Source organism: Sinohyriopsis cumingii, chromosome 5 (assembly GCF_028554795.1).
Source record: "Sinohyriopsis cumingii isolate HCF-2022 chromosome 5, ASM2855479v2, whole genome shotgun sequence".
In the NCBI taxonomy this organism is placed as follows: domain Eukaryota; kingdom Metazoa; phylum Mollusca; class Bivalvia; order Unionida; family Unionidae; genus Sinohyriopsis; species Sinohyriopsis cumingii.
In genome coordinates this window covers 20,265,986-20,293,351 of record NC_142965.1, presented here as the reverse complement: position 1 = coordinate 20,293,351, position 27,366 = coordinate 20,265,986, and the positions used below count along the sequence as shown (strand labels likewise).

General features: G+C 33.8%; 1 protein-coding gene across 1 annotated transcript in view; it reads left to right on the top strand.

Moving 5' to 3' along the window:
• The window catches only part of LOC149798748 (uncharacterized), a 337,174-nt gene that overhangs the window by 253,833 nt on the left and 55,975 nt on the right, over positions 1 to 27,366 (top strand). The window contains exons 70-78 of the mRNA XM_089957621.1: positions 4,999 to 5,112; positions 5,542 to 5,658; positions 9,500 to 9,616; positions 14,769 to 14,888; positions 15,226 to 15,339; positions 15,812 to 15,928; positions 19,522 to 19,638; positions 22,623 to 22,742; positions 25,952 to 26,065. Coding sequence (XP_089813747.1) covers positions 4,999 to 5,112; positions 5,542 to 5,658; positions 9,500 to 9,616; positions 14,769 to 14,888; positions 15,226 to 15,339; positions 15,812 to 15,928; positions 19,522 to 19,638; positions 22,623 to 22,742; positions 25,952 to 26,065 — 1,050 coding nt within the window. The remainder of the gene's footprint in view (positions 1 to 4,998; positions 5,113 to 5,541; positions 5,659 to 9,499; positions 9,617 to 14,768; positions 14,889 to 15,225; positions 15,340 to 15,811; positions 15,929 to 19,521; positions 19,639 to 22,622; positions 22,743 to 25,951; positions 26,066 to 27,366) is intronic.

The window sequence follows — 27,366 nt, the reverse complement described above, 5'->3', positions numbered from 1 at the left end:
AATATTGGATCTCAGTAAATTTGCTGAAACTTCACAAAATATTTTACTAAATCTCACAGCCATGTACTCTAAATGTATCACATGTATGAAGGCCTGAAAAGTGTTATATGGGTGTTAAGCAGACAACTAAATCATATACAGTAGTCCCCCTCTTGAATGTCCCTCTTGACCAGCGGCCACCTGCTTTTTATGGCCAGAATCCTTTGGCACCAATGAGTTTGTATTCAAAAACACTCCTCAAGAATGGCTACCCCTCTAATGTGACCAGTGGCCAGCATATTAGTACAAAAATGTAAAATGTTGCCATCACAAGTGGCCACTTTTTATTTCAAATGTATCCAGAACTAATAATTAATTCATATCATGATGTAAGGTAAGTAATCAAATTATCTCTATCACTGATACATGTTTCCCAATGTCAAGTTTCCATTTTTATTACAAATGTATCCAGAACTAATAATTAATTCATATCATGATGTAAGGTAAGTAATCAAATTATCTCTATCGTCGATACATGTTTCCCAATGTCAAGTTTCCATTACTGAAAGAAGTGTTGACTAAAGCACATGTAACACTAAGATTAATATTATATCATTGTCTATAAAAGCCGATGTTCACAGGAAATGGGCTCAACAATGTTATGATAGAATTTTGGGCTTCACACATCTGTCGAGTTCTTCGAATCTCTTTCATGATTACAACTGGACGTAATTGTCAAGATTATAACAGGATCAGCATAGGCTGAAAAAGGATTTTGTGCATTAACACACACACACAAACAGAAATTGAACAAAACAGGGTAACAGACTAAGACCAAAAAATAATGTGACAACACATTTATCGCTTCCTTTATGAAGAAGGCATTTCGTCCACCCTACAAAAGTTTCATCTACATAATTAAATTGCATACAGTAGGTAACATCCAAATAAATCATTACCAAACATTAACATGTCATCTTGTTAATGGAGACATTATTTTAGAAGAAAGTCGGTTATTCTACTCAGCGACATTGGGTGAGGTGGGGGGGGAGAGACTTGCCAAACAATGTTATGTAGAAAAGACTCGAATAAAACAATGTCGTAACTGATAAAGAGGTTACTCAGCAGCAGTGGGAAAATGGAGAAAATGGAAAGAAAATTATGTATGTACCAAGATTTAAATAACGTTTTTGAATGGTTTTACAATGTGCATGATAACAATACTCACTTGCATATCGTGCTTACGCCAAGAATAGGAATGATTAATGTACATGTATATTCAGTTGAAATAAGTCTATTATTATAACAAGAAGAACCTTTTAATAATTAATGTTACTTTTAAACGAAGATATTAAATGAAGATATTAAATGCTTTGGAGTATGTAGGTTTTGCCCATTCACTTACTGTTTGGTTTGTAGCATTTTGCCCATTCAATCATTGTTTGGTTTGTAGTATTTTGCCCATTCACTCATTGTTTGGTTTGTAGCATTTTGCCCATTCAGTCATTGCTTGGTTTGTAGTATTTTGTCCATTCACTCATCAGTTGGTTTGTAGCATTTTGCCCATTCACTCATTGTTTGGTTTATAGCATTTTGCCCATTCACTCATTGTTTGGTTTGTAGCATTTTGCCCATTCATTCATTGTTTGGTGTGTAGCATTTCGCCCATTCACTCATTATTTGGTTTGTAGCCTTTTTCACATTCACTCATTGTTTGGTTTGTAGCATTTTTCACATTCACTCATTGGTTGATTTGTAGCATTTTGCCCATTCACTCATTGTTTGGTTTGTAGTATTTTTCACATTCACTCATTGGTTGGTTTGTATCATTTTTCTCATTCATTCATTGGTTGGTTTGTAGCATTTTGCCCATTCACTCATTGGTTGGTTTGTAGTATTTTGCCCATTCACTCATCAGTTGGTTTGTAGTATTTTGCCCATTCACTCTTCGGTTGGTTTGTAGAATTTTGCCCATTCACTAATTGGTTGGTTTGTATCATTTTGCCCATTCACTTAAGAGTTTAACGTTGTTTTTTCTGAGTTCATCATGGTATAAACTGTCAGTTGCCGACTCACATGGCAAATAACGCCCGAAGGGCGTTATGTAAGCTGTGTGAGTCGGCAACTGACAGTTTATACCACGATGAACTCAGAAAAAACAACGTTAAACTCTTATAATTGAAATTTTAATTATTTTTTATGTTATTTTGTTTGCATCATTAAAAAATATAAATCTTAATTGAGCGTAGTAATACATGTTTGGGGTTTTTCTGTTACGTAGCTATTTATAGCAGTTAGGCTTAGCCTGCTTGATCGTAACAAGGTCATCATAATACCAGTCCTTCAACCAATGATAGCCCATGTAAGGAATTATAACAATGCTGCCATGATTTTTATATTTTATATTATATAAGTTAAGTCTCATTTTTATTAAAAAAAATGGCATGAATGATTTATAATTATTTTTTGTTGTTTCTTTTTGCATAAAAATTAACAAAATAATGCCTTTTCATAACATAATTTAAGAAAATAATAAATAAGAGCAAATTAAGTATCAAGCAACGTTACTTTAAGCTTACATTGATGAACAGTCCAATATACTACTAATTATTATTATTATTATTATTATTATTGTTGTTGTTGTTGTTGTTGTTGTTGTTAATTTATTATGATTATTAAATGAATGAATAAATCTACCTGCGAAAGTGTTGTAGCCCCATTGAGTATTTTTCTTCGTAGACTTTGAGTACCGCTGTTCAGATATGTTTAAGAGATCTTCCTCTTTAAGTGATTTGAAGCGTTTTGGTTTGTGGTCATCCTTGTTATCAAATGGGAACGTGACTGGTGTTGGTTCATTCAAACTAAATGGTAACTCAATTTGTGATTCTTCCACTTCAAAAGGCTCGTCAAAAAGGGATGGGTCAAAATTTTCAATATCTTCCTGCATATAATCTATCTGATAAGGCAAAGTTAGCGAAAAATCTCCAAATTCTGACATATCAGTTTCAGCGTTGGATAGCTATAAATACCGTATACTGGTGACCTTGACCTAGCGCACTTTCAAACATTTTTATCCATATTTTTAACAAATTTCCCCAAAGAAAGAATGATTTTATTCATAAAAGATGAGAAATATCGGTTGCTTTAGTCTTTAAGATTTAATTCTTTTTGTTTAAATTGTAAGAATGTTCTTTTCCTTTATTGCTTACTTCGTGTCTGCCTTCACTAGCAGTGTTTATATTATGCTGTACATGTGACTCTATTTATAGAAGTGGGTATTCTTAGAAAAGTAGTTCTCCTTACAGTTCATACAGAAATGAAAGCAATTCATTTTGATCACGTGGTAAGAATCTGACCAATGGAAATGTTACTTTCCTGTACCAGCTACTGGCATTGCAATTATTCATTGGTGGTTTGTAGCATTTTGCCCATTCACTCATTGTTTGGTTTGTAGCCTGTTTCACATTCACTCACTGTTTGGTTTGTAGCATTTTTCACATTCACTCATTGGTTGATTTGTAGCATTTTGCCCATTCACTCATTGTTTGGTTTATAGCATTTTTCACATTCACTCATTGGTTGGTTTGTGGCATTTTTCTCATTCATTCATTGGTTGGTTTGTAGTATTTTGCCCATTCACTCATCGGTTGGTTTGTAGAATTTTGCCCATTCACTCATTGGTTGGTTTGTAGCATTTTGCCCATTCACTCATTGTTTGGTTTGTAGCATTTTGCCCATTCACTCATCGGTTGGTTTGTAGCATTTTGCCCATTCACTAATCGGTTGGTTTGTATTATTTTTCTCATTCACTCATTGTATGGTTTGTAGCATTTTGCCCATTCACTCATTGGTTGGTTTGTAGCTTTGTACCCATTCACTCATTGGTTGGTTTGTAGTATTTTGCCCATTCACTCATCAGTTTTTGTAGTATTTTGCCCATTCACTCATCGGTTGGTTTGTAGAATTTTGCCCCTTCACTAATTGGTTGGTTTGTATCATTTTGCCCATTCACTCATTGGTGGTTTGTAGCATTTTGCCCATTCACTCATTGTTTGGTTTGTAGCCTGTTTCACATTCACTCATTGTTTGGTTTGTAGCATTTTTCACATTCACTCATTGGTTGATTTGTAGCATTTTGCCCATTCACTCATTGTTTGGTTTATAGCATTTTTCACATTCACTCATTGGTTGGTTTGTGGCATTTTTCTCATTCATTCATTGGTTGGATTGTAGTATTTTGCCCATTCACTCATTGTTTGGTTTGTAGCATTTTGCCAATTCACTCATTGGTTGGTTTGTAGCTTTGTACCCATTCACTCATTGGTTGGTTTGTAGCATTTTACCCATTCACTCGTTGGTTGGTTTGTAGTATTTTACCCATTCACTCGTTGGTTGGTTTGTAGTATTTTGCCCATTCACTCATTGGTTGATTTGTAGCATTTTGCACATTCAGTCATTGGTTGGTTTGTAGCATTTTGCCTATTCACTAATTGGCTTGCTTGTGGGTGCTGTTTGTTTTTTATGTGTCTGTAACACATTCACTGCCATGGATCCTCTCATACAGTCATATATTTTTGTATGTGGATGCATTTAAACTAGTATCATCTGTAAAAAAAATGTGGGTCACCATCAGCTACTTTTCACACATTAGAAACCACATATCTATCCAACTTTACATAAGGGCTTACATTTACACACTAGTGTAGAAAGTCATGGTTCTTCATATTTTAGTGAGTTTATTGCTAAAATTAAATAAGCTGCCTATAACACTTCTTTTCCACTCCTTATTGAACTTTTCATGTACATGCATCTTCTGAAGTGTTACACTTCCTTTTTAGTATTAAATCAATAAAACCTATTTTTGTCATCATTTTTACACATTTATACTGACTTCATTACTAAAATTGATTTTGCTTATAAATAAGACAATGTTTGTAAAGTAAATAGTTTTCTTCTTTTTCTTTTTCCAATTTTACTACAGTAGTACTATTATTATTATTAATTATTATTATTATTCAGACATTGATGAGTGTCAGACATCTCCATGTAAGAATAATGGCACATGTCTCAATAGTATTGGGTCCTTCTCTTGTGTCTGTGTGACTGCCTACTCAGGAAAGCTCTGTGAAATAGGTTTGTATACCAGTCTTGAAACATTTAATGCATATCTTGATATACTAAAAGCATTGCTTGGCAAGATATTGACAAATTGTTAATTCTTAGGGTTATTTTTAAACAGGGTTATAATCATTTTTCTTGAACATTTTTTTCACCCAATATGAAATCATTTGTCATGAATGTGATTAAAATATTAAAAACAAATGGGACAAATTTCGCGTAGAACATATGCTGCCATTGATAAGACCTTTAACTTGTTTTTGAAACTACAGCTGCAGAAATGTGATGTAATAGCATGGTGGGTTACCGAAGAAACACTTTTCCATTTCAAGCCGATCATAGAATTATACAACATTTTCATTTTCATGAAATCCTTAGTTTATTTGTCTGATACATTTATAGGAATGCTATCTTCAGTTTTGTGTTATTTTGTATCTGTTCCAGATGTCAATGAATGTGTTGAGAACAACCCTTGCCTCTTTGGAGGAACATGTCAAAACTTAATTGGTTCTTTCCTATGCATTTGTCCTCAAGGAAGAACGGGCAAGACTTGTGCAGGAAGTAAGATAATAATTCTACTCCACATATTTGAGCTTTCTACAGAGTCAACCAATTGTCTAAGCCTTTGTCTGCTTTATTATGATTTGTGGAGCCCATATGTACGTATTTATTTATATTTATGTATGAATATATTTATGTATCTATGTATGAATCAGGGTTTATGGCCACTGCTAGATTTTTTCTCATGTAAAATTAATGTACCTGCTCATTGTTGATGAAATTGATTATGAAAATATTTAAAGAAATAATAACATTTCTGCTTTACATTTAGTCAGTTTGTAGAGAGGCATACCTGCCTTCAAGCCTTTATTACGATTTCTTTGTCCTGTATGTGTGTATATGTATAAATAGATGTATGCATCTATGTTTGAGTCAGGGTTTCTGAAAGTGTGGCCACTGCGAGACATTTTTGTTCCTAAAATATCAATGTAGCTGTTTATTATTGGTGAAATTTATTATGAAAGTTTTGTTGTTGTTGTGGGGTTTAACGCCATTTTGCAGCACATGATAGGCTATACATGGCGACCAGTATTAATGGTGGAGGAAGAACCCGAGAAAACCCCAGAAAGAACCACCGACCCACGAGAAGCTACTGATAAGCTTTCTCACATACCCACATTGGCTGAATCTTAGACTCGAACCGCCACAGACAGCGGTGAGATGGCAGTGATCCGTAACGAAGAGCACTTTAGACCACTGGGCCACTCGGGGCCCTATGAAAGTTTTAAAGACAATGTTATTAGTCATAAATGATAAGAAAATATTGACAAGTTACTTGATTAGATGTACTGAGAATAAAACTGAATGCATTTTCTACCCTTAGCAAGCACTGAAGTTCAACATTGCTTACCATTTGGCATGTGTCCTTCATAATTTGTGCCTACATGATTTCTAGATTGAACATGTTTCAAATGTTGTTTTGTTTAACACAGGTACATGATGTAAGCTTGATTCTAAAATGAGTAAATATTACGAACAAAATGTGTTGCAGTTTTATACTTAGTCCTCCATTTCTTAATGCTGTTTGCATTTACAGTGACATTTTGCAGTAATCTAGTCATCATTTTGTCATGGAGAAAGATTTCTTTTCAGTACACTGTCATATATTGATGACTTCTTATAAGTAACATGACAAAGAATGTCAAAATTTGTACAATTTTTCATCTGGTCAGGCAATGTTATAGTTGCCACAGGTCACCATTTTTTTCAAGACAGATGTTTTATTGATACATTGTCATGCTAGAGGGAAGATACAAGGAGATATTTCTATAAGCTTGTAATAACTTTTCACAAGAAAAATGTTGCCAATTTAAAATATCAAATATCAACCAATTCTCACCAACTCTATTTATAAAGCTGATAATATCATGACAACATGTCGAATTGAGGTTTGATCAGAATGGGTCATTTAGTCATAAAGTTGGTGAAAATTGAGATGGTTGGAATTTTATTTCAGCTGCAAGTTACAGACATTTGTTATCTGAAAAGTAATTGCATGCTCATATAAATATATGCCAGTGTCTTTACTTTTGTGTAACAGTACATTCAGATATGCAGTCATAAATATACTGGTGATCTACAACAAGTGTAACAATGTCTGACAAGATGAAAATCATAAAATTTTGACATTCTGTTTCATAACTTCTTCTTTATCTAACTCATAAACATGATTGATAGCTCATTGAAAAGGAAACTTAAGATGCTTATAATATTTGCATACCCTACTGATTTTTGTATCCCCATAACAATTTTGAAAACGAAAAGCATCAAGGATATAAAATGTTAATGAAAGCTCCTGATATAAATAAGCAGACAGACTGCTCTCTCTCCTTTTCAGACTGTGTCATTTGCATCCAATATTTGCAATGGCAAGTTTTAAAATTTCTAAAACAAATAGAACAAATAAATATGCGGAACACTTTTATACATGTATTAAAAGATGTGTAAATCCCAAATTTATGGAATTATTGAGATTTTCAAAGATGGTGAACTACCTACATCACATCTGTTGCTTGAAATCATAGACTGGCACAAGCAAATATGGTGACTGTGTTACTAAATAAACTCCTGTTTGATTTGAAATGCCAACAAGTTGACAGTGTTTGGGACCCTGACAATAATCAGGTTAGAAATGATAAAGCAATGAATAAAATGACTACCAGTAATCTTTGTCCATTTTGTATATCCTTGCTGTCTTCTGTCTTTAGAGGGCAGAAGGGTACACTCAAATGGAATAGTATATAATACTGAAAAGATTACTGTAAATGTGAATGCCACTAAGAAATCAAAGGTATTATGTATTCACTGTACTTTCTTGAGTGTTAGTATCAGGCTTTCATTGGGTACCTGTGATTCTTTAGTAAAACCATCAGCAGTGTAGTGGAAGTTTGTACTGTGTTGAGTACAATGAGGACTGGGATGAGTAACTCTTGCAACTCACATGTCCTAGCTTGGGGAATAATTTCCTGAGGTCTGATAATGGTTTTGTATATATTTTTCCTTTTGGTTCTGTTTTTGGCCTAAACTACATGCCTGATGTTTCAAAATGGTGTCACTGATCTGTTTTGGGACTAAAGTACATGCATGATGTTTCAGATGGTGTGATGGATCTGTTTTGGGCCTTAAATACATGCATGATGTTTCAGACGGTGTGATGGATCTGTTTTGGGCCTAAAGTACATGCACGATGTTTCAGATGGTGTGATGGATCTGTTTTGGGCCTAAAGTACATACATGATGTTTTAGATGGTGTGACCAATCTGTTTTGGGCCTTAATGATGTATGATATTTCAAAGCCTTGTATGTGCTGACATACTGTAGCACATTGAATGGGTGAAGGATCGATGTTAGGACTAACTTCTAAAGTAAAGATACTGGGGCAGCCTTTCATTTGTCAGATTTCAAGATGCCTGGTCTGTAGATTATGAAATGGACCTTAACCCCTGAACTGTCTTATGGCTTGGGACTTCATATCATCCTTAAAAACTTAGGAGAATGTAGATACTGAACCCTTGCATGGAATAATTTTTGGTACCATATGACCAAATACTTGCATGGAATAAATACAGATACTATATGACTGAATACTTGCATGGAATAATTATGGATACCATATGACCAAATACTTGCATGGAGTACTTACGGATACCATATGATAAAAATGTCCAATATGCTGAGTTAACAACTTGTTAGTCAGAAATGTCTTACAGAATTTGGCATTTGAGGTTTTCTTTGTGTGAATGGTGTGAATGTATGTAAGTATGTTCCCATTAGTGATAGCCAAAATAACCATTGACTACTAATGTTACTGGAATGACCTATTTGCTGCTGCTTTTCTTTCATTGTTAATAGAAAAATCTATTACATTTACCAACAAAGTCATTTTGGCTATTGCTGGAAAGTTTGTGTGGCATCAAAGGCATATGTATATATTTATGGCTACAATATTTTTTATAAACAATTAAATGGGCCCAGTAAGATCTTTTTTAATGTTTCATCTTCATCCTAGTGAGTATATCTGTTGTATGTTTCATCTTCATCCTAGTGAGTACATCTGTGTTATGTTTCATCTTCATCCTAGTGAGTACATCTGTGGTATGTTTCATCTTTATCCTAGTGAGTACATCTGTGGTTTGTTTCATCTTCATCCTAGTGAGTACATCTGTGGTATGTTTCATCTTCATCGTAGCGAGTACATCTGTGGTATGTTTCATCTTCATCCTAGTGAGTACATCTGTGGTATGTTCTTATGCAATGTCAGATATCCCACTAAGATAAAGTTAGCTTACTTTCCCTTGACTTCCATTCAGTGAGATATTTGTTGTTTTTTTTCACTGTCAAGATTTCAATGAATGTACCAACGCAAGTATATGTCTGAATGGTGGAACATGCATAGACACTGAAGGATCGTACATCTGTAACTGTACTGTTCCATGGACTGGACATAATTGTGAGACAGGTGAGTTCCTTATGGATGACAGGTCAAAGAATGTTTTTTTTTTAAATGCAAACTTCACAAGTATAAAATGTCAAAAGACACATTTTTTGGTGCTAAAAGATATGGACTCCTTTCTCAGAGAGCAGAGATGGATCTTTATTAAGACAGGCTTATTGATATCAACAAAATTTGAAAACATGTAGTATAAGAAAAAACATAAGGAGTTAAGAAAGCTAACTATCCATGTGTGTTCTACATAACAAATTTACAGTTTGCTGGATAGAAGAAATACAGTGGAACAGTGGTTATCTGTAGGACAGCAGGGATAATTAAGCTGTAGTAATTTGTGCCACGTGGCAGCCCCAATAGGCCAATTAGCAGCAGCCCCAATTTCCCTTGGCAGCCCCAACATTTTTATTTTAAAATACCCCAGTCAAAAGTTAGACAAACTTGCATGCTAGTATTTGTCCCTAATGTTATTCATATCCATAATAAATGTTACCCAATCTGAACCATAACTTTACCATGTTATCCTTACCAGAAGTTCTGTTAATAATATAAAAGCCTGGCATTGCTTAATGGATTTGACAAAATAAAGTGTATCGTTGAAAGCAGACTGCTTCCTCGTTGTGGTACAACAATTATATATTCCTTCCTTAATTATACAAATCTATTTTAAATAGCAGTTTGAATAGTTGACAGTACATGCTGTTATAGACCGATAGTTGACAATACATACTGGTATAGATTGATAATTGACAACACATACTGGTATAGACTGATAGTTTGCAATACATACTGGTATAGACTGATAGTTTGCAATACATACTGGTATAGACTGATAGTTTGCAATACATACTGGTATAGACTGATAATTGACAACACATACTGGTATAGACTGATAGCTGACAATACATACTGGTATAGACCAATAGTCAACAATACTGGTATAGAATTATAGTTGACAATACGTACTTGTATAGAATGATAGTTGACAGTACTTAAATGTATCGACCAATAGTTGACATTACATACTGGTATAGACTAATAGTTGACAATACAGACTGGTATAGAATGATAGTTGACAATACATACTTGCATAGAATGATAGTTGACAATACATACTGGTATAGAATAAAGTTGACAATACATACTGGTATAGAATGATAGTTGACAATACATACTGGTATAGAATGATAGTTGACAGTACTTAAATGTATCAAGCAATAGTTGACATTACATACTGGTATAGACCAATAACACTAGAAAAATCCATTCCAAGTATAAATAGTAGTGATAGGTTTTATTATTAGGACTAGAAAAATCCATTGCAAAAGATTACAAATCAGAACAATACTGTACAACTGAATTTGATTTACCTAATGCACAAACCAGTATAATAATAATTTTATAAACAACACTCATCTTCAGTGATATAAAAAAAAAAGTTTTTATTTTTCAAATTAATATTTGAAACTTCTCTTTTTGAAAAGCTTATACAGAATTACAGACTTTGGATAATAACAATAATGACAATAATGATAGCCATAATATATTAACAATAACAATAATGACAATAATGATAGCCATAATACATTAACAACAACAATAATGACAATAATGATAGCCATAATACATTAACAATAACAATAATGACAATAATGATAGCCATAATACATTAACAACAACAATCAATGCTTTTCAGAGGATATTATAACTAAAATGTTTTGGGGGAAGTTACATTACACCATAATGATCATTTCATAATGCAAAATCATACTTTTAATTGGGGGGGGTCAACATTTAATTGTTGGAATCATCCCTGGCCAGTATTATCTGGAATCTTACAAACTCCCACCATGTGCAACATTCTCATCCAGTGCATAATTCATGCATAAAAATCTGTTTTGCTTATAACATTTTAAGTTGTATAAGTATGCTTAAAATTTAAAGTGCATGTAATAAAAGTAGACATCATACATATAGTTCTTGCAAAATCTGCTCTCATACTACACCCCATGATTTTAATGTTCATGGATAACTCATACTACACCACACCATCATTTTAATGTACATGGATAATTCGTACTACACAACCCCATCATTTTAGTGTGCATGGATAACTCATACTACACCACCCCATGATTTTAATGTGCATGGATAATTCGTACTACACAACCCATCATTTTAGCGTGCATGGATAACTCATACTACACCACCCCATCATTTTAATGTGCATGGATAATTCGTACTACACAACCCCATCATTTTAGTGTGCATGGATAACTCATACTACACCACTCCATGATTTTAGTGTGCATTGATAACTCATACTACACCACTTCCTGATTTTAGTGTGCATTGATAACTTGTACTACACTACTCTGTTATTTTAGTTTCATGGATAAATCATTTTACACCACTCCCTCATTTTAGTGTGCATGGATAACTCATACTAACCAATCCCTCATTTTGGTTGCATGAATAAATTGTATCACACCACTCCCTCATTTTAGTTGCGTGGATAACTCATACTACAACACTCATTTATTTTAGTGTGCATTGATAACTCATACTACACCACTCTCTCAGTTTAGTTGCATGGATAATTCATACTACACCACCCCATAATTTTAGTTGCATGCATAACTGATACTACAACAATCCCTTATTTTAGTGTGCATTAATAACTTTTGAACTTGTTTATAACATGGAGGGAGGTGTGGATCCCAATTTTTTTCTATTATAGGAAAGGCAAACAATTGGCTTCTTTTGCTTAATATGAAACAATCTCAGCTGAGATTGGTACATTAAAGCTTGTTATTCAAAACTTCACCATAAACTTAAGGTAGCACACAACATTGGCTGGGTACAGCTTCCGATAATTGCACAACACAGGGAAGCTGCTCTATCCCAAAATGCTAGATACAAATCCAGAATAAAATCAACTGAAAGCAGTGTATGTATGTATAGGGATTAAAAGAACATCATTACAATAAGACTACACTGATAACATTATTACAATAAGACTACACTGATAACATCATTACAATAAGACTACACTGATAACATCATTACAATAAGACTACACTGATAACACCATTACAATAAGACTACACTGATGACATCATTACAATAAGACTACACTGATGACATCATTACAATAAGACTACACTGATAACATCATTACAATAAGACTACACTGATAACATCATTAAAATAAGACTACACTGATAACATCATTACAATAAGACTACACTGATAACATCATTAAAATAAGACTACACTGATAACACCATTACAATAAGACTACACTGATAACATCATTACAATAAGACTACACTGATAACACCATTACAATAAGACTACACTGATGACATCATTAAAATAAGACTACACTGATAACACCATTACAGTAAGACTACACTGATAACATCATTACAATAAGACTACACTGATAACATCATTAAAATAAGACTACACTGATAACATCATTACAATAAGACTACATTGATATCTCATTTTTGCATCCTCTGATAAGTTGTGAATATGCTTATAATCTGTAATAGTTTTGTATGGAGTAGTTTGACCATGCACATAATATGAAGTAACCTAGTTTAAAATTAAGCATGGTTTTTCATGTCCTAAGTTTGATTGACCTGTAGAATATTTCTTAGACTATGTCATGGCAAAAATAAAATAAGCTCAATTTTCTCAGCCTCATTGATTTTCATGTATAATATTATGTCTCTTTTGTTCTAAACTAAGTAAAAGAAAGGGATGTGAACCAATAAGTTTTGTAAAATTCAACAAATAATTTATTTCCCTAGAATACAAAGTGAAAAATGGTTAAAGAACTTACAGTATTGTGAAATAAATTCCAACTAATCCTTGAATTTCTAGCACAAGTCCTATTGATTAAGTCCTGAATAAGCTTTATTGGTATTCCAAAAATAAATCCAGTGCTGAAAGTGTTGATATGCATGTGATGGCCTTTGTCACACTCATAGTTGTAGAAGTATGCTGATTACATGTAGCTAGAATTAAGCCTATTAGACATAACTCTAGAAGTAAGCCTGTTAGACATAACTCTAGAAGTAAACTTATTAGGCATAGCTATAGAAGTAAGCTTTTTATGCATAACTCTAGAAGTAAGCCTAATAGGCATAACTCTGGAAGTAAGCCTGTTAGGCATAGCTCTGGAAGTAAGCCTATTAGGATTAAATCTGGAAGCAAGCATATTAGCCATAGCTATAGAAGTAAGCATATTAGGCATAACTCTTGAAGTAAGCTTTTAATGGCATAGCTCTAGAAGTAAGCCTATTAGGCATAGCTCTGGAAGTAAGCCCATATGCATAGCTCAGAAGCAAGACTATTAAGCATAGCTCTAGAAGCAAGACTATTAGGCATAACTCTGGAAGTAAGCATATTAGGCATAACTTTGGAAGTAAGCATATTAGGCATAGCTCTAGAAGTAAACATATTAGGCATGTCTCTGGAAGTAAGCCTTTTAGGTATAGCTCTAGAAGATAGCTTGTTAGGCTTAGCTCTGGAAGTAAGCCTATTAGGCATAGCTCTAGAAGCAAGTCTATTAGGCATAACTCTGGAAGTAAGCCTATTATGCATAACTCTGGAACTGCACCTATTAGGCATAACTCTGGAAGTAAGCCTATTAGGCATAGCTCTAGAAGTGAGCCTGTTAGGCATAGCTCTGGGAGTAAGCCTATAAGACATAGCTCTAGAAGCAAGCCTATTAGGCATAACTCTGGAAGTAAGCCTGTTAGGCATAGCTCTAGAAGTAGGTATATTAGGCATAGCTATAGAAGTAAGCCTATTAGGCATAACTCTGAAAGTAAGCCTATTAGGCATATCTGATGAAGTAAGCCTATTAGGCATAGGTCTAGAAGTAAGCCTATTAGGCATAGCTCTGAAAGTATGCCTATTAGGAATAGCCCTAGAGCCCATTACACAGAGCTCCAGACCTAAGCTTATCATTCTTATTTCTTGTGATTAAAGTAAATTTCATTTTTCACATCCCATGACATCATTTCAACTACGTAATTGTTGATTCTTTCACATGACTTGGAAATGTGACATTATATGCTCATACACTTCATAAAAAATTCAAGTAGACAATCTAATACTAACTTCTACTATTCAACCATTATTTCAGATGTCAATGAATGTCAGGTAGGATTGTCCCAGTGTGCCAATGGAGCCACATGTTTGAATACAGTTGGCAGTTATAATTGTGTCTGCTCTGCTGGTTTCACTGGGAAGCTGTGTAATGCAGGTATTTATTATGTCACTTAAAAAGTAATTGTAATTAAAATAAATGTATCAGGTGAAAATGTTATCAGTTCTCATTATCAGTTATATCTATGACACTTCTTTTTCACCCCTTGTTAAACTTTTCATGTACATGCATCTTCTGAAGTGCTACACTTCCTTTCCAGTATTAAGTCAATGTAACCTATTTTTTTCTTCAGTTTTTCTCATAATTGACTTCATTACTACAATTGATTTTGCTTATAAATATGACATATTTTTGTAAAGTATATAGCTTTTTCTTCCTTTTCTTTTTCCATTTATTACTATTATTATTATTATTAATTATTATTATTTTTCAGACATTGATGAGTGTCAGACATCTCCATGTAAGAATAATGGCACATGTCTCAATAGTATTGGGTCCTTCTCTTGTGTCTGTGTGACTGCCTACTCAGGAAAGCTCTGTGAAATAGGTTTGTATACCAGTCTTGAAACATTTAATCCACATCTTGATATACTAAATGCATTGCTTGGCAAGATATTGACAAATTGTTAATTCTTAGGGTTATTTTTAAACAGGGTTATAATCATTTTTCTTGAACATTTTTTCACCCAATATGAAATTATTTGTCATGAATGTGATTAAAATATACCTAATTAATTTTATTCTTATTATTGTGTTTGCTGTTATTGTTTAGACAACAAAAGGAACAAATTTTACATAGAACATTTGCTGCCACTGATAAAGCCTTTAACATTTTATGAAACTACAGCTGCAGAAATGTGATGTAATAGCACGATGGGTTACAGAAAAAGCACTTTTCCATTTCAAGCCAATCATAGAATTATATAACATTTTCATTTTCATGAAAGCCTTAATTTATTTGTCTGATACATTTAGAGGAATGCTATCTTCAGTTTTGTGTCATTTTGTATCTGTTCCAGATGTCAATGAATGTGTTGAGAACAACCCTTGCTTCTTTGGAGGAACATGTCAAAACTTAATTGGTTCTTTCCTATGCATTTGTCCTCAAGGAAAAACTGGCAAGACTTGTGCAGGAAGTAAGATAATAATTCTACTCCACATATTTGAGCTTTCTACAGAGTCAACCAATTGTCTAAGCCTTTGTCTGCTTTATTATGATTTGTGGAGCCCATATGTATGTATTTATGTATGTATGAATATATTTATATATCTATGTATGAATCGGGGTTTACAGCCATTACTGGAATTTTTCTCTCCTGAAAAATTAATGTACTTGCTCATTGTTGATGAAATTGATTATGAAAATATTCAAAGAAGTAATAACAGTTCTACTTCATGCTTAGTCACTTTGTAGAGAGGCATACCTGCTGCAAGCCTTTATTATGATTTCTTTGGCCTGTATATTTGAGTATATGTATAAATAGATGTATGCATCTATGTTTGAGTCAGGGTTTCTGAAAGTGTGGCCCCTGCAGGACAATTTTGTTCCCAAAAGATCAATGTAGCTGCTTATTGTTGGTGAAATTTATTATGAAAGGTTTAAAGGCGATGTTATTAGTTATAAATAATAGGAAAATATTGTTAAGTTACTTGAATAGATGTACTGAAAAAGATGTTGTGTCCTTTTTGGATTTGCTGTTGCATTAATTTTAATATTATACATTCATTAGTCACTTCCCTTTTTAACTTTTTATATTTTTGAAAATATATTTTCTTTAATGAAAATTTTAGATAGAATCTTCACCCTCAGCATGTATTGTATACTTCCTTATGATTGAAAAACATAATTTTTTATCATTAGCTCAGAAAATGTACGTTATTGATTCTAATAGTAAACTTGGCTACAAAAGAGTATTTTGTGGGTAATAATAAATCAGGGCACTGGAAAACACTCATCCTGTGTTAAAATTGCTGGGCTGTATAAAACATTACTACTCATTCCTGGTCTGAGTTGTTGAGGAATAGCACATTGAGAATAAAACTGAATGCATTTTCTACCCTTAGCAAGCACCGAAGTTCAGCATTGCTTACCATGGCATGTGTCCTTTATAACTTCTGCCTACACATTGTCTAGATGAACATGTTTCAAATGTTGTTTTGTTTAACACAGGTACATGTTGTAAGCTTTATTCTAAAATGAGTAAATATTATGAACAAAATGTGTTGCAGTTTTATACTTACTCCTCCATTTCTTGACACTGTTTGCATTTACAGTGACATTTTGCAGTAATCTAGTCATCATTTTGTCATGGAGAAAGATTTCTTTTCAGTACACTAACACTTATTGATGACTTCTTATAAGTAAGATGACAAAGAATGTCAAAATTTGTACAATTTTTCATCTGGTCAGGCATTGTTATAGTTGCCACAGGTCACCATTTTTTTCAAGACAGAAGTTGTATTGATACATTGTCATGCAAGAGGGAAGATGCAAGGAGATATTTCTATAAGCTTGTAATAACTTTTCACGAGACAAATGTTGCCAATTTAAATATGAAATGTGTCTCAGCCAGTTCCTACCAGCTCTGTTCGTTAAGCAGATAATACCATGACGATAGTCCACTGGTGTAATTCTAGTTGGGATAATGACCTAGAAACATTCCAGTTCTTTTGGCCAGTCAGCAATCCCCCTTTTTACAGTGTTCCTGTGTAGCTCTGTGGAACTGAGATTTGATCAGAATGGGTCATTTAGACATAAAGTTACTGAAAATTGAGATGGCTGGAATTTTTACATCTGCAAGTCACAGACATTTGTTATCTGAATAGTAATTGCATACTCATATAGATATATGCCAGTGTCTTTACTTTGGTGCAACAGTACATTCAGATATGCAGTCATAAAAATACTGGTGATCTACAAAAAGTGTAACAATGTCTGACCAGATGAAAATCATAAAATTTTGACATTCTGTTTTCTTAACTTCTCCCTTATTTAACTCATAAAGATGAGTGACAGCTCATTGGAAAGGAAACTTATGACACCTATAGTATTTGCAAACCCTCCCATTTGTTTGTAGCCCCCTAATGATTTTAAAAATGACATTCATCAAGGAAATTAAAGATGCACGAAACCCAGTCATTTCATTCATTGATTTATATTTCTGAGTGACACCAAGGAGTACCTAACATTAATGAATTATTGGCATTTCAATGTTAATGAAAGCTCCTGATGTAAACAAGCAGACAGACTGCTCTCTCTCCATTTCAGGCTGTGTCATCTGCATCCAATATTTGCAAGGGCAAGTTTTAAAAGTTGTAAAACAAATAGAACAAATAAATATGCAGAACACTTTTATACATGTATTCAAAGGTATGTAAATCCAAAATTTATGGAATTATTGAGATTTTCAAAGATGGTGAACTACATCACATATGATGCTTGAAATCATAGACTGGTACAAGCAGATATGGTGACTGTGTTGCTAATTAAACTCCTGTTTGATCTGAAATGCCAACAAGTTGACAGTGTTTGGGACCCTGGCAATAATCAGGTTAGAAATGATAAAGCAATGAATAAAATGACTACCAGTAATCTTTGTGCATTTTTATATCCTTGACGTCTTCTCACTTTAAAATTGGCAGAGTATTACAGTCAATTGGAATGGTGTGAGAATTCTATTAAATATGGAAAGATTCACTTTAAATGTGAATGCCACTAAGAAATCAAAGGCATTATGTGTTCACTGTAATTTCTTGAGTGTCAGTATCAGGCTTTCATTGGGTACCTGTGATTCTTTAGTAAAACCATCAGCAGTGCAGTGGAAGTTTGTACTGTGTTGAGTACAGTGAGGACTAGGATGAGTAACTCTTGCAACTTACATGTCCTAGCTTTGGAAATTATTTCCTGAGCTCTGATAAAGGTTTTGTATATTTATTTATTTTTGGTTCCTTTTTTGGCCTAAACTACATACATGATGTTTCAAGTGGTGTAATTGGTCTGTTTTGGGCCTAAAGCCTTGTATGTGCTGCCACAATGTAGCACATCAAATTGTATATGGATTGATGTTTGGACTAACTTGTCTTAAGCGAAACGTTTTGGGGCAGCCAATCATTTGTAAGATTTCAAGAAGCCTGGTCTGGAGATGAGATGGACTTTCACCTCTGAACTCTCTTATGGATTGGGACTTAATAGGGTGCTTAAATAAATAGGAAAACATAATTGCCAAATACTTACATGGAGTAATTACATGTACCATATGACCAAATACTTACATGAAGTAATTGCAGGTACCATATGACCAAATACTTACATGGAGTAATTACATGTACCATATGACCAAATACTTACATGGAGTAATTACAGGTACCATATGACCAAATACTTATATGGAGTAATTACAGGTACCATGTGACCAAATACTTACATGGAGTAATTACATGTACCATATGACCAAATACTTACATGGAGTAATTACAAGTACTGTATGACCAAATTTTATTTTCATTTGACTTGCATTTTATGTTTTCTCTTCATGCAAGTGAGTACATCTGTGGTATGTTTCATCTTCATCCAAGTGAGTACATCTGTGGTATCTTTCATCTTCATCCTAGTGAGTACATCTGTGGTATGTTTCTCATGCAGTGTCAGATATCCCACTAAGATAAAGTTAGCTTACTTTCCCTTGACTTCCATTCAGTGAGATATTTGTTGTTTTTTTTCACTGTCAAGATTTCAATGAATGTACCAACACAAGTATATGTCTGAATGGTGGAACATGCATAGACACTGAAGGATCGTACATCTGTAACTGTTCTGTTCCATGGACTGGACATAATTGTGAGACAGGTGAGTTCCTTATGGATGACAGGTCAGAGAATGTTTTTTTTTTTTAATGCAAACTTCACAAGTATAAAATGTCAAAAGACACATTTTTTGGTGCTAAAAGATATGGACTCCTTTCTCAGAGAGCAGAGATGGATCTTTATTAAGACAGGCTTATTGATATCAACAAAATTTGAAAACATGTAGTATAAGAAAAAACATAAGGAGTTAAGAAAGCTAACTATCCATGTGTGTTCTACATAACAAACTTACAGTTTGCTGGATAGAAGAAATACAGTGGAACAGTGGTTATCTGTAGGACAGCAGGGATGATTATGTTATGCTAATTTGGGGCACTTGGCAGCCCCAATGGGCAACTTAGCAGCCCCAATCTCTTTTGGCAGCCTCAACATTTTTATTTTAAAATATCCCAGTCAAAATGTTAGGCAAAACTTGCATGCTGGTATTTGTCCCTAATTCCATCCATATCCATAATAAATGTTACCCAATCTGGACCATAACTTTACAATGTTATCCTTACCAGAAGTCATTAATTATTAATTCCATCCATATCCATAATAAATGTTACCCAATCTGGACCATAACTTTACAATGCTATCCTTACCAGAAGTCATTAATTATTAATTCCATCCATATCCATAATAAATGTTACCCAATCTGGACTGTAACTTTACAATGTTATCCTTACCAGAAGTCATTAATTATTTAACAGCTTGGCATTGCTTAATAGTACTTGGATTTGACAAAATAAAGTGCATCATTGAAAAGCAGACTGCTTCCTCATTGTATGTTTTCATTCCTTAATTAAATAAATGTTTTTATATAGCTGATTGGATAGTTGACAGTACATGCTGGTATAAATTGATAGTTGACAATACATACTGGTGTATACCAATAATTGCCAGTACATACAGGTATATATTGACAGTTAACAATAGTTACTGGTGTAGACCATAGTTGACAGTACATACTGATATAGGCTGATAGTTGACAGTACATACTGGTATAGACCAATAATTGATATACTTACTAATATAGAATGATAGTCAACAGTACATACTGGTATAGACCAATAGTTGACAATACATACTGGACCTGTAGAATATTTCTTAGACTATGTCATGGCAAAAATAAAATAAGCTCAATTTTCTCACTATTATGATTCTATGGTCTTAACTAGGTAATAGAAAAAAGCATAGGCCAATATAAGTTTTGTAAAATTCAACAAATAATTTATTTCCCTAGAATACAAAGTGAAACATGGTTAAAGAACTTACAGTATTGTGAAATAAATTCCAACTAATCCTAGAATTTCTAGCACAGGTCCTAATAATTAAAGTCCTGAATAAGCTTTAGTGGTATTCCAAAAATAAATCCAGTGCTGAAAGTGTTAATGTGCCTGTGATGGCCTGTGTCACATGCAGCTCTAGAAGTTGATTACTTGTAGCAAGAAGTAAGCCTATTAGGCATAGTTCTGGAAGTAAGCCTATTAGACATAGCTCTAGAAGTAAGCCTTTTACATACAGCTCTATAAGGCATAGTTCTAGAAGCAAGCCTTTTAGGCATAGGTCTGGAGCTAAACCTATTAAGCATATCTCTGCAAGTATGCCTATTAGGCATAGCTATAAAAGTAAGCTTATTAGGCATACATCTGAAAGTAAGCCTTTAGGTATAGCTGTAGAGGTAAGCCTATTAGGCATAGCTCTAGAAGTAAGCCTACTAGACAGATCTATAGAAGTAAGACCATTACACACAGCTCTGGAAGTAAGCCTATTTGGCATAGCTCTAGAAGTGAGCCTATTAGGCATAGCACTAGAAGTAAGCCTATTAGGCATAGTTCTAGAAATAAGCCTATTATATGTAGCTAGAGGTAAGCCTGTTAGGCATAGCTCTAGAAGTAAGCCTATTAGACAAAACTCTAGAAGTAAGCCTCTTAGGCATAGCTCTAGAAGTATGCATATTAGGCATAGCTCTGGAAGTAAGCCTGTTAGACATACCTTAAGAAGTAAGCCTATTACACACAACTCTGGATGTAAGCTTATTAGGCATAGCTCTAGATGTAAGCCTATTAGACATATCTCTGGAAGTAACCCTTTTACATACAGCTCCAGAAGTAAGTGTATAAGGCATAGCTCTAGAAGTAAGCCTATTAGGGATAGCTACAAAAGTAAGCTTATTAGGCATAGATCTGGAAGCAAGCCTTTAGGTATAGCTATGGAAGTAAGCCTATTAGGCACAGCTCTAGAAGTAAGCCTACTAGATATATCTCTAAAAGTAAGCCCATTACACACAGTTCTGGAAGTAAGCCTATTAGGCATAGCTCTAGAAGTAAGCCTTTTAAGCATAAGTCCGGAAGTAAGCATTAGGCATAGCTCTGGAAGTAAGCCTATTAGGGATAGCTACAAAAGTAAGCTTATTAGGCATAGATCTGGAAGCAAGCCTTTAGGTATAGCTATGGAAGTAAGCCTATTACACACAGCTCTGGAAGTAAGCCTATTATGCATGGCTTAGGAAGTAAGCCTATTAGACAAAGCTCTGGAAGTAAACATATTAGGCATAGCCCTAGAGCCCATTAAACTGTGCTCTAGACCTAAGCTTGGCTATAATCAATGTATACTTAAAAATTATTAATGCTTTTGTCAGCTACCACTTAAATCAATCTCTCAGCCAGTAGGTTATTATCTCTTCCCTCTTGAATCAGGACATCTGTACAAAGCAGCCACTGGATTGTATTAATTTTATAATTCTGTTTGCCTTTACTTAAATTGTCACATGGCAAGAATTAGAATTTATTGACAAGACTTATCATTCTTATTTCTTGTGATTAAAGTAAATTTCATTTTTCACATCCCCTGACATCATTTCAACTATGTGATTGTTGATTCTTTCACATGACTTGGAAATGTGACATTATATGCTCATACACTTCATAAAAAATTCAAGTAGACAATCTAATACTAACTTCTACTATTCAACCATTATTTCAGATGTCAATGAATGTCAGGTAGGATTGTCCCAGTGTGCCAATGGAGCCACATGTTTGAATACAGTTGGCAGTTATAATTGTGTCTGCCCTGCTGGTTTCACTGGGAAGCTGTGTAATGCAGGTATTTATTATGTCACTTAAAAAGTAATTGTAATGTAAAACAAATTGATCAGATGAAAATGTTATCAGTTCTCATGACATGCATGCATAAATATTGTATTGTTATCATTTTTTCTGACTAGTTTTCATGCACTCTAATACCTAAAAATAATTTTTTTTACTGCCTTAATTTTTCTTTGAAATATTGATTAATTTCAGGTACAGTATGATTAATATTTGAACCAGAAATTATTTGCACACCAAAAACATAATTTTTTTTTAAAAAACTACATACGTATCAGGGATCCATAAATTTCAGTTGCAACAGAATATTTTGATGGATTTAATAGACACACATGAATATACTAATCACTCATTAAATAATAATAATAATAATGATAATAATAATACTGTTTCAAGCCCTCCATAGGTCTCATTAGTTGGTAGCGGCAAACCATACATTTATACATTTGATTTACTATGGGTTTCAGTTTTTAGTTGACAAAACATATTTACACAGTATTCCTGTCACTGATTATAACATTGCCACATATATACAATGGTAAATCCACTTACTCAGTTTGGCAAAAACATTCTGTTTGTTTTTCTTGATACAGGTGTCCTTTTGTATTTCCCTTCCAATTTCTGACTACTTGCATTGGATATTGCATTGGTTTGCTGCCCTACATGAGCCTGATCAGACTGTGGTGCAAAAATTGGCACCCACACTCCATGCTTAACACTGGCAGTACCTGTGAAGTTTCTAGCAAACGAATCACATTTGGGTGCTGTCTTTCACTGAAACTTTCACATTTGGATACTGTCCTTTCACTGAAACTAGTTTTGTCAGTAATTCAGATCATCATAATTCTCTTGTTCTACACAGTACATGTACTTGAGAACCACCCAGCAATTACTTTGTAAGCACTGATGACTGCATCACTTAAAAAGTGTAATGAGTGATCAGTGTGGCCATGTGATCATTATCAAATTGTGGTATGTCATTAACATTTTCATGAAAAGTGTTTGGCATGATAATGATATTATTTAAAACTCTCTTGGTCTGGGCATCTATTATTTTCTTTTGCATGCATGATCCATCAACATTGTACTGCTTTGACTGGCAGATCATTGTCATGTGATGAACACTTAAGTTCCATCGCTAATGAAGTGACCACTGTCACATGTGGCTGTAAGACACTAACTGTAGAAGGGCCCAAAGTCGGGTGCATTTCCAGTGATGTAAAAGAATCTATCAGGATGTTGCTGAATGGTAGTGTTTGGCAAATCTGGTTGTCATCATTGTTATGCCTATACTCTCGCAAATAGGACTAATATTCATCATTGACTTATCAAGGCATATATAAGCCCTCCAATTAGGACTGGTACTTTGAAATTTACCTCAGTTTGTTCACCAAGGAGTTATAATACCCTTTTCTACCTCATTTAGCCAGTGATTGTGAGCAGTATAGCCTTCAGACAGTTAAGCAGTGATTAACTTGGGCAGCTACAACTTTGTTGATTGTCCCACAAAGACACAATGTGTTGAATTTGCTTTGTTAAGGTGTTTTTTTGACCGTTTTATGGACAAACAAATGAAGCACAGTTTGATAGTGATATTTTGGAATATCCTATGATCATTGATACAATGATATTTTGGAATATCCTATAACCAAATAACCAATGTCCAGTTGCTCAGGGCATATGTCATTCAAAACCTTTGAACTGCCAGACATCTTCAGCAAATATGGAAATCTAAAGAAGTCTAATACATACATATGTATGTACGTACATACATACATACATACATATATACATATGGGACTCTGACATTTGATTATCTGATAATTGATCAGTCTGTTGACTACCACAATGATTGAAGGATAGCATCATGGAATCCAGTCAATGTTCAAGTGTTCTCATTCAACTTTGTGGCATTTGCTAATCAGACTTCTGAAAGACAACCAGAAACAAAAAGGCTGTGTCTGATGTGGTACAACTGGTGCACAAAAGGTATTGGCTATTGTGTGATAAAGTTGCTCAAGCTATCATATCCTACAGACAAATGGACATTGTGTGATAAAGTTGCTCAAGCTATCATATCCTACAGACAAATGGCTATTGTGTGATAAAGTTGCTCAAGCTATCATATCCTACAGACAAATGGACATTGTGTGATAAAGTTGCTCAAGCTATCATATCCTACAGACAAATGGCTATTGTGTGATAAAGTTGCTCAAGCTATCATATCCTACAGACAAATGGACATTGTGTGATAAAGTTGCTCAAGCTATCATATCCTACAGACAAATGGACATTGTGTGATAAAGTTGCTCAAGCTATCATATCCTACAGACAAATACCAACTTTCCTCCTTGCAATGGCTCCTCTGTCACAAGCCTAACTTCATAGCCATTTTTCAAGTTTTTCTAAAATTATTGCTTCACAGAAGAAAAAATGGCAAATTCATACTTCGTGTGGCTGATTTTAAATTTGCTAAATATTTCACACATAATAATTGCATAATAACATTTTTGTATCTATATAAACTTATACATTTTGTCATGGTGAACAAGCATTGTAATGATCAGATGTGGTGATGAGCAAATGTCATTGTGATCAAAACTTTCTGGTGATCAACAGGTAGTGATCTAAAGTTGGATGATCAATTGTCAGGTTGCCCTTACATATGTACACACACACATACACACACAGTCATGCATTCGGTATGTCTGTTATTCAATACAGTCAGGAATGATATGAATCTGACCTTCATTCACCATGAAATATTATTGGAAAGGAATTTTTGCTGACTGCCTGTGACCTATTTGTGATAATCTATAAACTGTTGTGACGATTATTTGTAATTATATGCCATTGTAAACATTATGTGTAATTATATGCCATTGTAAACATTATGTGTAATTATATGCCATTGTAAACATTATGTGTAATTATATGCCATTGTAAACATTATGTGTAATTATATGCCATTGTAAACATTGGGAAAAGAATCACAAAGATTTACCAAACAGATTTCATTTTTATTGGGACACATAATGGTAAAAACCCCATGAATACATTCTCATACTTTTTTCATTGGTGTGAATTATAATACCAACTGTATTTAATATAGTTGACTGTATCAGCATTTCCAAGAAAATGTACATGACTAATTTTTTCTTCAGCAGTGTCATAACCATATGTTTTAATTCTGCATTTTTCTGTCAGACATTGATGAATGTATATCACCGCCATGTCGGAATGGAAGTAATTGTATCAACAGCATGGGATCATTCTACTGCAATTGTTCTTCATACTTCACTGGCAGGCTTTGTGAGATAGGTAAGAATTATATACTGACAATAATAATAACCATTATCATCATCATCATCATCATCATCATCAAGACTTTATTTTCAGAGGGTGACTCAATTAGTTACAAATGAAAAACTAATCTACCTTGAGGCCCTCTATTATGTACATTTAAGATACAAGCTAATAATAATATGTTCACACACACACAACAGATGCACATACAAGCAAATACACAGCATATAAACAACTATTCACATTAATGTTAAATTGCTGCAGAAATGAAAATGAAGCACAAGAGGTGGGTGGTACAACATGTACTTTCATAAGTACACCATTCTTTATGATTTCATCCATCTAATACACTTATTGTGGAAGGAAGAGATGCTTGGAGCTGATTTAATATCATGTGGAATGTTGTTCCAAACAAGTGCACCTGAAAATTGAAAGCTATTTTTGAATAGCTCCTTTTTGGGCTTGGGTACTTTGAAATGTTGCCTTTTTAATCATCTTAGATTTGAGGTATCAGTACATTCTCTTTCCTGGAAAATGTTATTTAGGTAAGTGGAGGCAAATTTTGTAAACACCTGGTACATTATTTTGGCCTTTCACAGAAACATCATTTTGTGTATTCGTAATACTTAGAATATAAGCATTGCAGTTTGAACATTTTCTCTTTGCTGATCAAGAATTATTTTACATGCCTTTTCCTGGACTCTGGAAATTTTTCTCATATTTGTAGCAGTTGTATGCCCCTAAATTATATTACAGTAGTCAAGATGCAGTTGAATGTAACTTCTGATGTGAATGTAACTACAGTAGATGTGATACAATATAACTAGATTATTATGAAAAGTATTGATACAATAAGATTTGTAATAAAACATTGCAATTAATAGTTTCAATTCCTCAGCTGAGGCATATAACAGGTTTAAAATTCATCTCATGAGTCACTAATTACACATTTTTACCAAACCTTTGTAAGAAGCAGATTGGTTAAAATTGCATCATGGGATGCAGGAAAGTTGAAATCATTAGTTCATAAAATCAGAAAGGAACTTATGTGCCTATCTGATGTGTTTTAACACTATTTGTAAACAATGGTTACAATGTAGTTCTGTTGTCTATTTCTTAATATGCATGATCCTTTTTATAATTTTTGTAATTTTAAGAACTGAACATCATTTTTTCTAGCTGGAAAATCGATTATACGCCATCTATGAACAGTCTTCACTTCGGTACAGCTGTTCATGCAGTGTGCAATACATTTTCAAACATCATGACTTTATGAATTCTCTAGGATATAAAGTTTAGCTCTTAATTAGTTGTAC